Source organism: Mauremys reevesii, linkage group 2 (genome assembly GCF_016161935.1).
Source record: "Mauremys reevesii isolate NIE-2019 linkage group 2, ASM1616193v1, whole genome shotgun sequence".
Classification (NCBI taxonomy): domain Eukaryota; kingdom Metazoa; phylum Chordata; order Testudines; family Geoemydidae; genus Mauremys; species Mauremys reevesii.
In genome coordinates this window covers 286,246,371-286,257,266 of record NC_052624.1, presented here as the reverse complement: position 1 = coordinate 286,257,266, position 10,896 = coordinate 286,246,371, and the positions used below count along the sequence as shown (strand labels likewise).

The following is a 10,896-nucleotide window of genomic DNA, read 5'->3' as shown; positions in this document are numbered from 1 at the left end:
CCCCTGGCCAGACCCCCCAGCTTCATCCTCGTGGGTGCGCTCATAGCTCCCCCAGCCCCTGCAGGGACTGCCCCAGGCTGGAGGCTAGGTCCCCCCTCCAGCACCAGCACTCACCCCTCTAGGCCAGGCACCCAAGTCCCCCCCCCCAAGTGCCTGCAGACCTTACAAGCCAGATGCCTGAGCCCTGCCCCACAGGCCAGATGCCCATGTCTCCCCCCCCCCCAACCCCATGGTCACTGACACCCCCCCCACCAGACACCTGAGGCACTGACACCCCCCCCCCCTGCAGCACCCACAGCCACTGAGCCCCCCCTGCAGCCCCCGCGGGCTCTGCTCTGGCCCAGCCGTTCAGCGCTACCAAATCCTCTGGCTGTAAACAGAACCGTCTCCACGGCGACCTGCCGTTCCCCAGCACTGGGTGCGCCGGGTGCTCTCTGCCCGCCGGTGCAGGGTGGGTGGCATTGGCCTTTCCTGGGGCCTGCAGCCTGGCAGGGTCAGCTAGCGAGGCCTGAATCTGAGGGGCTTGGGCATCTGGTGTGGGGGGGGTCACACCTGCAGGGGCTGTGGGGGAGCTTCAGTGCCTGGCTGGAGGGGGGTGGGGAAAATGCCTGTGGGGCGTCAGGGAGCTGGGGGCTGTGGGAGGAGCTCGGGTGTCTGGCCTCGGGGGGTGGCACCTGTGGGGCGCAGGGGGTTCCGGCTGCCCCGCTCTGAGCATCCCTGGCAGGGAGGGGCTGCCATGCAGGGAGCCGGAGCCTGGGCTGCTCCAGGCAGGTGGGTTAGAGGGGACCCAGTGCCCCACGTGCTGGCGAGTGATCAATGGGGGTGGGGAGGCGCTGAGCTGCCAGGGCCCCAAGTGAGCTGGGGAGGGGCTTGGGGGCAGCGTTGTCTGGGGTGGGGGGTTGCCAGTGCCACCTCTAGGCAGGAGGGACCGTCCTGAGCTCAGCAATGGGCTCCCTCTCGCCCCTCAGAGCCCTGTGGGTGGCCTGGCAGAGCCGCCTGCGGGGGGCCGAGGCACCGACGGCCTGACCTGAGGAGATGCTGCTTCCAGCCATGGCGGAGCAATGGGAATCGCAGGACAGTGGCTGTAAGTTGCTCCGTCGCTGCCCTCGCCCCCACCTCCTCCTGGTGCCCACTGTCGCCCACTGGCCTTTGGCTGCCCTGCCCCCCAACATGCCTCCTCCGAGACCCGGCTGCGTCTCTGCCGGCGCTGTCCATGGCCAAGACAGTGCCAGAGGAGGATGCAGCCAATGCCCCCTCTGTCCACAGCTGCCAAGCAACCTCCCAGCACAGAGCTGGGTCCCTCTGAACCGGAGCCTCCCCTGTGCCCACCACGGGGGCAGGTGTGTTTGTGCCACCTTCCTGCTGCACCGGTCAGATGTCCCCTGCACACGCCTCTTCCCAGCCGTTGCCTGGAGTCTTCCCTGGGCCTCGGCCCTCTCTCGGTAGTGGTGAGAGCAGGGTTTGGGCCTGGTGCGAGGCAGAGGGACAGCAGGAGGCACGTGAGCACTGTACTGGGGGATGGGGGTGTCACGGAGTCCCCGGGCGCTGCTCTGGAACTTGTCCCCACCAAGCCAGGCAGGACTCTGGGGAGCCTCCTCTCCCTCGGAGCAGCCTGTCTGCAGGGCAAGAAGCTCCCACGGCTTCACCTCCTGGGTCTCTCCTTGGAGCATTCAGCATCCTCTGCCCCTCCGTGCGCTTCCCACAGCGAGTCCCCCCAGCGGGGTCCTGGGGGGGCCACAGGGTCCTGCCCCCCCACTGCGCAGTCAGACGTGACTCTCAGCCAGCCAGTAACACAGAGGTTTATTCGATGACAGGAACACGGGCTAAAACAGAGCTTGTAGGTAAAGCGAACCGGACCCCTTGGCCAGGTCCATTCTGGGGCCCAGCGAGCCAGACCCCCACATCTGCCCTCACTCCTCGTCCCCAGCCAGCCTGAAACTGACACCCCCTCCAGCCCCTCCTTTCTGGCCTTTGTCTCTTTCCCAGGCCAGGAGGTCACCTGATCTCTTTGTTCAACTTTAGCCATCCCCTTACACGGGGGAAGGGCCCCAACCATTTGTTGCCAGGAGACAGAGTGTCGGCCATTTATGCACAATGGAGACTTTTAATGCATAGGGGAAACTGAGGCACTCACACAGTATTCAGAGGAAACATTAAGAACAGTCCCATTTCGTCATAAGGAGCTGCATGGGCACCGAGGGGGGGGGGTTGAATGAATGAGGAGGGGGTTTCCCAGCCTGTCTTTCCACAGCAGCGGCCTCAACAGGGGTGGCCACCAATCCCAGCACCATGCCTCACCGGAGCTCCTTGCCGGAGGCGAGGGAGGAGACCCAGCTGACAAGCGCCCACCGGCTCTGGGCCTTGCTCCGGGGGGGCATCCGGGCCGCTACGGAGAAGGTATGTGGTGGAGGAAGGAAGGGGCAGCCTGAGGCCTGGTGTCCCTGCAGGCGCAGGAGAGGGCGGTGCCAAGCATGGCTTGACCCCGGCCAGGCCACGCTCACACTACCACACCTGCCTGCTGGCGGCGCATCCATCGGGATCTTTGCTCACCTCATTCTACTAGACCCAAACTCCGGCCGTCTCTGCAGCCCGTGGAGCCATGTCTGAGCAGCAGCTGAGCCCAGAAGTCCCTCGCCAGGGCCCCACGCTTCCCTCTCCCCACGCAGCTTCTTGCTGAGCCAGGCTAGCTTTGCCCTGGAGCCGGGACTGAATGTTCCCAAAGGCCATTCCCTGGAGGTTTCTCCTGCTGGCTCCTAAAGCCCCAAGCAGCAGGATGTGATCAGTGTCTGCTCTCCTGCAGCGGGCACGTGACAGGAGGTGCCTGACACCACCCGATACGCAAACATCACCCGCAGCATTCAGGTGCTCCGGTGCCCCGTCAGTGTGTATCGCACCGCGACCACCCTCCCCCTGGAGCCATCGGGCACCAGCCTGCACCGTTCCACTCGACTCGGGATGCAGCAGGACATGCTGGGACCTGCGGTCCCCGAGTGGCCCTGGGGAGCCTGGGGGCCAGCCCTGCCCTATGCCGAGTTACCTGCTGAGCAGCGCGATGAGGGCAGTGGGTCGTGGCACCGTGTGACTCCTCCTCCTCCTGGCAGATGAAGAAGGAAGAGCTGAAGCCTGCCCAGCTGACCCACGGCCTCCAGCACCTGCGTCACCTCAGCTTCCCGCAGCCCGTGCGCCACGTTGCCTACAACAGCAGCGCCAGCCTCTTGGTGGTCCTGGACGCGGAGAGCCAGCTCCACCTGCACAAGGAGGATGGCTGGCTCAGCCACGGCACGCAGGCCCCGGAGCCCATCGTGGGCTTGCTGTACGCCACCCAGGTCAACAAGTACGTGGCCTGGGACCAGGGCAGCCTGCAGGTGCTGGGCCCAGCCTTCGAGGTCCTCTCCAAGGTGCTGGCCCCGCATGGCATCCGTTGCTGCTGCTACAGCCCAGAGCTCAATCAGGTGGTGACAGCTGGAGCGGGCAGCCTGTCCATCTGGGCCTTCCGCTATGGATTCCGCCAGCTGCAGTGCCAGGCCACCGTGCAGCAGGGCCTGTCCCCTCGCGACACCTTCACCCGGCTGGCCCTGGACACCGGCGTCCCCCAGACATGCTTTGCTGCCTGCGACACCGGGGTTGCTGCCTTCAACATCTCCCAGGGGGAGCTACTGACCTTCCAGAGGGACCTTCACAACAGGTGACAGCTGCTCTAAGGAGTGGGGAGCTGCCCTGCCAGCCCTGGGTGTCCCAGTGAAGAAAGAGGCCGGCATCCACCCTAGGGAACCTCATGCTCCTGGGCCCTGGGCTGCTGCTCCATGGGGAGGGGACGGGCAGGAGGCGCTGGGTGGGTTCCGGGTTCCCCTCCCTCACTAGCTGTGCCCAGCATTGGCATGGGCGTGTGGACAGATGGGGCTGGCCAGTTCTGTGCGTCACCGCCAGGACTCCCCAGTGCATGCTGGGACCTCTGGTCTCTCTGAAGCTCACGTTCAGAGGCTGCTCTCGTCTCTATGTTCGTAAAGTGAGACGGGCCCACGCGCTGCCGGGTGGAGGGCTGCGCTGGCAGCTGCTGCTGCTGCCCCTGCCCTGGCTGGGGCAGGCGGTGGGACCTTCTCCGAGCCCTCCCTGCCCATCCCTGGGTGGTGGGGCAGGCGTTTCGTAGACACTGCAGCTGAGAAAGCCCTGCCAGGCCCCCAGGTCTGTGCCCCCAGGCCCAGCCACCTGGGCAACTTGCCATGTGCCCCGGGGCTTGTGCAGTCATGGGGTGACCTGCCTGTGCTGGCGCTGGTGCCCTGGGCGGAGCTGGCAGGAGCCCTCATGGCTGCCTCTCTCCCAGGGCCATCACTGACATCACCTATTGCGAGGCGGGGGCGTGCGTAGTGACAGCCTCCCGCGACACCACCATCAAGGTCTGGGACAAGAAGTGGCTGATCCAGACAATCTTCGTGGGACACACTGGTGAGGCTGGGGGGCTGAGCACCCTCCCCACCTGGGGCGCTGCCTGAAGCTGCTGGTCCCCGCCGCAGACCCCTGCCTTGCAGGGAGAGACTCTGCTGCCCGGGGGCTGCACCCGACCCCTCTGCCCCCTGCCCAGCCCTGGAGATGGGGGAGGGGGCTGCCCTCATACTAGACTTACTCCCTGGCTCCCATGTGGCCCTCAACTGGGGATTCCTGTCTGGGAGCAAACCTGCCCCTCAGACTGGCAGCGCCCCACACTGGGCAGCCTGGGCATTGCTCTGACTCTGCCTTCCTTCCTTTCCTCTCCGGCAGGGCCTGTGACTGCTGTGACCATCTACCCCCAGGGGCCCCTCATCCTCTCTGCCTCCCAGGACGGCACCATTCGCACCTGGAACCTGCAGACCATTGACCAGGTGGACGAAGTGCATGTGGCCGAGGTGGTGGAGCAGCTGCAGACGCACCCGGAGGGGGGGTACGTGGTCTCGCTGACCGGCTCCACCATGGACCTTTGGAAGGTCAACCAGCTCTATTCCCTGCATACCCGGCTGGGTGCTGCCGTGACGCGCCTCTGTACCGTCGACCTGAGCGCCGTGGGCAGCTTCCCGGTGCGGGCTGTGTGCGTGTGCCAGGACTCCACCGTGCGGCTCGTGGCCGCGCACACCGGCCGCATCCTCTCCACGCTGCTGCTGGACAGGCCCTGCCAGGCCGTGGAGGTGGCCTACTGTCTGCCCAAGGAGACCCTGTTCGTGCTGCTGGAGCTGGGCCAGCTCCTGAGGGTGAACACCGCCGTCAACCCCATGAGCGTCAAGAAGATGGTGGCGCCCTGGAGCGAGTCGGCACGGCCCTGCTGCCTGCTCCTCTACAGCCACCTCGTGGACCCCGAGAAGGCCTATGCCCAGTGGCAGGAGATCGTGGAGCAGAAAGGGGACAAGAAGGCCTGGGCACAGCTCCCGCTAAAGCTGCAGGACAAAAACAGGTGAGGATTAGACCCCGCACCGCTCCCCCCAGCCCCTCAGAGATGGGGGCGTTGCGGGGAGCAGGGCGGGGAGCTCTCAGCAGAGGGCACTGTGGGGTCCGGGGCAGGAGCACTGGCTGGGGCAGGGAGCTCCTGGTGACCCCAGCCCTGGTCTCTCCCAGCAGGGGGCGCTGCGGAGAGCAGGGCAGGAGCATTGGCTTGGGCGGGAGCTCCAGTCCCAGCCTCTCCTAGCAGGGGGTGCAGTGGGGGGCGGGGCAGGAGCTCTGGTGGGGGCAGCTCCCGGTGACTGCAGCCCCAGCCTGTCCGGTGGGTTCGCTGTTGTGGGGCTGTGGTAGTTTGTAGCTGTGCCGCGGGTGATGTGCGTTGCCCACAGGTACCTGCTAGTGCTGGGGCAGGAGGACGGCTCGCTCTGCGTGCTCCAGTGGTTCACCGGGCGTGTTCAGTGCCAGGTGGAGGCCCACGGCTCGGAGCGGGTGACCGCGCTGGCTGCCTACCCCCTGGACACCTGGATCATCTCAGCTGGTGAGTGCGCTGAGCGCTGGGCAGCAGGGCTTTCTGTGCACCCCCAGGGACCGCCGGACCGGGGCAGGGATCCCCACAGAGCCCTTGGAGGGCAGAGCCCTCCCTGTGCAGCGATGGCATGGATGGGGCCACAGGGGACAGGGGACAGGGGGCAGGGTCCTTGCCACAGAGCTCACAAGCCACAGAGCTCACAAACCCCAGTCGCTAAGAGGGAGGGAACCGCAGAGCAGAGGGGTCAGTAGGAGAGTCCATGGGCCTTGGGCGCGGCCTGGGAGGGTGTCCCTCATCCCCCATCCTGGGGGTGGGCAGGACGTTTCCCCATCCCCAGAGGTCAGGACACTCCACCATTCCCCAACCCCGGGGGGACCAGGTGTTCCCCCGCCATCCCGGGAGGAAGGCAGATGTTTCCCCCATGACCGGGGGGGCAGGAGCTGAGCGATTGTCCCCCATTTCCATCTGTTTCACGTGTTTTGTCAAACTAACGAAAAGCTCCGTGACGGTGGCACCTGATAGGCGAAGTCTGGGCAGTTTGCAGCAAGGCCCCTGTGAGCCGACCGCCCAGGGCCGGTGCAACCATTTAGGCGACCTAGGCGGTTGCCTAGGGCGCTAGGATTTGAGGGGCGGCATTTTCTTCAGCAGCGACCGCGGCGGCCGGATCTTCGGTTGCCACAGGCATTTAGGCGGAGGGAGCTGGGGCAGGGGAGCGTGGGGAGGGCCGCCTGCAGCAAGTAATGGGGGGGCAGCATGCAGGGGAACTCCCCGCCCCAGCTCACCCCTGCCCCCCCTCCCCGAGCACGCCGTCGCTGCTTCACTTCTCCCTCCTCCCAGGCTTGCGGCGCCTAACGCGCGCGGGGAGGAGGCGGAGCAGGGGGGAGCGGGGGCGGGGGGGGTGGCGCAGGGCGGAGGGTGGGGCGTGGGGAGCTGCCGCGGGGGGGGTGCCTCAGGGAGTGGGGGGGAGCTGCCACGGGAGCCGCCTCGGGACGGGGGAGGGCGCAAGGTGGAAGTTTTGCCTAGGGCAGAAACATCCTTGCAACCGCCCCAGCCAGGACACAGCCCATGCTAGTGGGGGCTGGCGGGGGCCAGGGCCGGGGCCTGCTGCAGCCCAGCGTGGGGCCCGGTGGGAGCAGCCTGGCAGTGCCCCTCTGCCTGGCCCGGTGCAGGTGGCGATCGCACGGTGAAAGTCTGGCGCATCTTCCCCTACATTGACGAGTGTCTGACCCTGCTGCTGAGCTTCTCCTGCCAGCATCCCGTGCTGCACATGTGCCCGCTGGGCTCCACGCTGGGCGCCGCCATCCAGGACCCCGAGAGCGCCACCTACAGCATCGTCCAGTACGACCTGCTGGCCCAGAGCTGCCAGGAGCACGGCCCCGAAGACGACCCACTGGACGAGATCATGGGTAAGAGCCTTGCTGCCCGGCGGCTTCTGCTCCTCCCATCAGGGCCTGCGTAGCACCCAGAGCAGGAGCCTGGGATCGGAGGTGGGTCTGGGCATCCAGAGGGGCAGCGGTGCCCCCTGGGCAGTGTCCAAGCCTGGGGTGTGGGGCAGGGAATGGTGTCCCATGGGGTGTCCAGACCCAGCAGAGGGGTAGCGGTGCCTGATGGGGATTACCCTGCCCCAGATGGGGTGAGGGAAAGGTGCCCCCCAGGGTGCCCCCCAGGGAGTGTCCAGCCCCGGGAAGTGGGGAAGCAGCTTGTCAGCCTGCCTGCCGTGACTCCAGGGCATCAGTGCCAGCCTCAGGGCAGAGTGCCAGGAACCCGGCACAGCCCCACATCGGCTGTGAGTTCTGTGTTCGATTTCACCCACCGGTTACCAGGTGTGAGCTCCTCAGCCCCACAACAGCCTAACCGGGGAGTCACAGACAGGCCCGTGGGCGCCCCCCTCTGTCCTGCCACCTGTGCGATAGCCGGGCCCTTCCCCCAAGGATACAGCAACAGTCAGGTTACGCCCTGTCCCAAAGGACCCGTCCTCACCCCCGGGCCCCTGTGCTTCAGCTCTCACACCAAAGCCCCGCTTGTAGCCAGCCCTATAACAAGCTGTCGAAAGCTTCATTACATGGGAAAGGAAACAGGAGAGTTCTTGGAGAGGTTAAAGCAGATGAGTTACAATCTCAATAAAAGCTTCTATACTAAACTATACTATACGTCCTAAGGGCTAGCCCAGCTGAGCACTGAGGATCTCTTCCTTATGCCTAGAAACCTGCCCTGGATTCTGAGCAGCATAGAGATAATCAGTCCCTCCCTGTCAGGGGTTTTTATTCTCCTCCCCTGATGTGCTCTAAGCTGTGAACTCAGCTGACAGGAGGAATCCACTTGCACGACTCATCTTCAGGGCCAGGGGCGGGAGGGCAGAACAAACAACATCTTGTGTCCTCTTTATTGTCCCACAATGGTCTGTCCGGTGTCGATGGGCCTTCCCCGTGGGGCAGGACATGACACCTCCCGCTGGAGCCAGCACGTCACACTGGTTAGTGTCGCTCTCCTGCCTGGTGAGTCACAGAGGCTCCCAATCCAACCCCTCAGATGTTCCCTTGCACTAGGGGATACGGACATGAGATGTGAGATTGATGCTGGCAGCAGCTCACCCCCATTCCATACAGTCTAAGCACGACCCACATTCTGATGATCCTCACACCCATCTGAATGATGCTCATGCTCACGGGGGCCAGGCCGGTTCCAGTGACGTATTTGTCGGGGTTCCCTTGAGACAAGAGTGTCACGGAGTCCCCGGGCGCTGCTCTGGAACTGCTCCCCACCAAGCCAGTCAGGACTTTGGGGAGCCTCCTCTCCCTTGGAGCAGCCTGTCTGCAGGGCAAGAAGCTCCCACGGCTTCACCTCCTGGGTCTCTCCTTGGAGCATTCAGCATCCTCTGCCCCTCCGTGCGCTTCCCACAGCGAGTCCGCCCAGGCGGGGTCCTGGGGAAGCCACAGGGTCCTGCCCCCCCACTTCGCAGTCAGACGTGACTCTCAGCCAGCCAGTAAAGCAGAAGGTTTATTTAGACGACAGGAACACAGTCCAAGACAGGTTTTGCAGGCACGGACAACAGGATCCTCCCCAATTAGGTCCATCGGGGTCCCAGGGGCACCACAGCCCCCTTGGGGGTCAGAGCCCTCTCTGTCCTTCCCTCCATTCCCCAGCCAGCTCCTGAAACTCTCTCTCCCCCCAGCCTCTCCTCCCCCAGCCTTTGTTCAGCTTCCTGGGCAGAGGTATCACCTGGCCTCTAACCCCTTCCTGGGTTCTCACGTTACATGCTCAGGTCTCCTCCCTCAGGCCAGTCTGCCATCCCCCAGTGCAGACCATCCTCCCAGGCCAACACCCCCCACTCAGCATTCACAGCCCCCAGTAAGAACAGCCCCAGTTCGTCACACAGGGGACCTTGGCAGGAGTTGGCACCTGGTCTGGCAGTGTCACACTATGTCCGTGGGCTGTGCCCTGCCTGGGTGAGACAGGGGCTTGTTGGTTGCCCCATGGGGTGTAGCCAGTTCATGGTGCTCCTACTCCCCCTAGTGCATGCTGCATGGGGGGCCAGCCCCAGGCTGGGGGGGGGTTAATGGCAGCTCTTCCCTGCCCCGTAGGCCTGTGCTGCTGTCCTACACTGAAGCTCTTTGCGTCGGCCAGCAGGGATGGGTCGGTGAAGGTCTGGAACGCCCAAAACCAGCTACTCAGGTGAGTCAGACGCTCCTGCCAAGCCAGCCAGCACGGCCTGCCGGGGTCTCTCCCTGGATCCTGCCCATGCTGCAGTCCCTGGGGGGGGCTTTGGGTGGGTCTCACAGCCCAAGATGTTAACCTGCCCCTGTCACTACCTGGAGCTGCACAGTGTTACACAAGGGCTGGGATCCCGGGAGCTGAGCCAGCTGGGCCCCATGGCAAACGCCCCATGAAACGTCCCGTCACCCTGCACAGGGAAGTGGGCACGTCAGTGCGAGCGCTGACACCTCCGGCGTTCCGTAGGCTGGCACGGTGACAGCGCCCCTCAGGCTGTTCGGGGCACAGAAATCACCTGCCCCGTGGGCCCGGGCTCCCGGCCGTGTGCAATCGAGAGCCTTGGCCGGCTCAGCCGCGCGTCTCTCGACAGGCCAGTGTGGTTGGGTGGCTCCAGCTCCGGCTCCCTTTCGCCCCAGCAGCCGCGACTGCTCCAGGGCCTCGGGACTTTATCGACTTTCACTCACTGCTCACGGCTCAGCTCCCACTTAGGGCCCATGTGCAGGAACAATGATCACAACAGGTCCCCTGTGGGGAGGGTCTTGCAGCCCTGGCGGTCCCCCCTTGTGGGGAGAGCACAGCCCGGCAGGCAGAGCAAATCCACGTGTGTTGCCATTTACCTGTTCCCAGTCTATCTGCCTGCCCCTCTCCCCTCTGTAGCCAGTGGGAACTGCGATCCCCCATGGTTGAGTCCTGCCCTTGTTGCAGCTCGGGGCACAGGGGCTGCTGGGCAGGGGCTCCCCACACCCAATGGGCCAGGGTGCTGGGCCCTGCTGACCCCCTGCGCTGGGGAGCAAGCTGCTGGGATTTGGGGCTGGCTAGCGGGGCTGCTGGGTCCGGCAGGCTTACCCACTCCACCTGTCCCTGCGCCGTCAGCTGGGGAGCTCAGCGCTCCAGACGCAGCCGCCAAGGGGCAGGGGCCGGCAGCTAGTCCGGGACAGAGCCACAGAGAGAAGCCAGGAGTCCTAGCTCCCATCCTGGGCATTAGCCACAAACCCACCCTGCCTTTGAAGGGATGATCCCAGGGAGAGCTGCAGCTTGGGCCCCCTTTACTGCCCTCCCGCCCAGCCCACTGGGAAGCCCCCACCTCAGCTTGGGTCTTGGATGCAGTTTAACTGGGATACGGTGTCCAGACCTCCCCTGCCGTGCAGTGTTGCTGTGCATTAGCGAGCAGCATCCGCGTCCCCCCCAGTGGTGGTGCAGTTCCCCAGTACGAGCCCAGCCCCCAGGGGCGCCGGCGGGGGTCATTTACCCAG

The 10,896-nt window shown here is 65.1% G+C and overlaps 1 protein-coding gene across 11 annotated transcripts in view; it reads left to right on the top strand.

Moving 5' to 3' along the window:
- Positions 1-394: 394 nt before the first annotated feature.
- The window catches only part of WDR97 (WD repeat domain 97), a 61,800-nt gene continuing 51,298 nt past the window's right edge, over positions 395-10,896 (top strand). For 9 of the 11 annotated variants that reach the window (XM_039525447.1, XM_039525451.1, XM_039525448.1 and 6 more), the window contains exons 1-9: positions 395-451; positions 969-1,084; positions 2,252-2,397; positions 3,102-3,685; positions 4,322-4,443; positions 4,756-5,419; positions 5,793-5,941; positions 7,102-7,338; positions 9,514-9,604. In XM_039525447.1, coding sequence (XP_039381381.1) covers positions 1,036-1,084; positions 2,252-2,397; positions 3,102-3,685; positions 4,322-4,443; positions 4,756-5,419; positions 5,793-5,941; positions 7,102-7,338; positions 9,514-9,604 — 2,042 coding nt within the window. In that variant the 5' untranslated portion in view covers positions 395-451; positions 969-1,035. Of the gene's footprint in view, positions 494-968; positions 1,085-2,251; positions 2,398-3,101; positions 3,686-4,321; positions 4,444-4,755; positions 5,420-5,792; positions 5,942-7,101; positions 7,339-9,513; positions 9,605-10,896 lie in introns of all 11 variants that reach the window. The other 2 variants (XM_039525444.1, XM_039525443.1) reach the window with 2 other exon arrangements.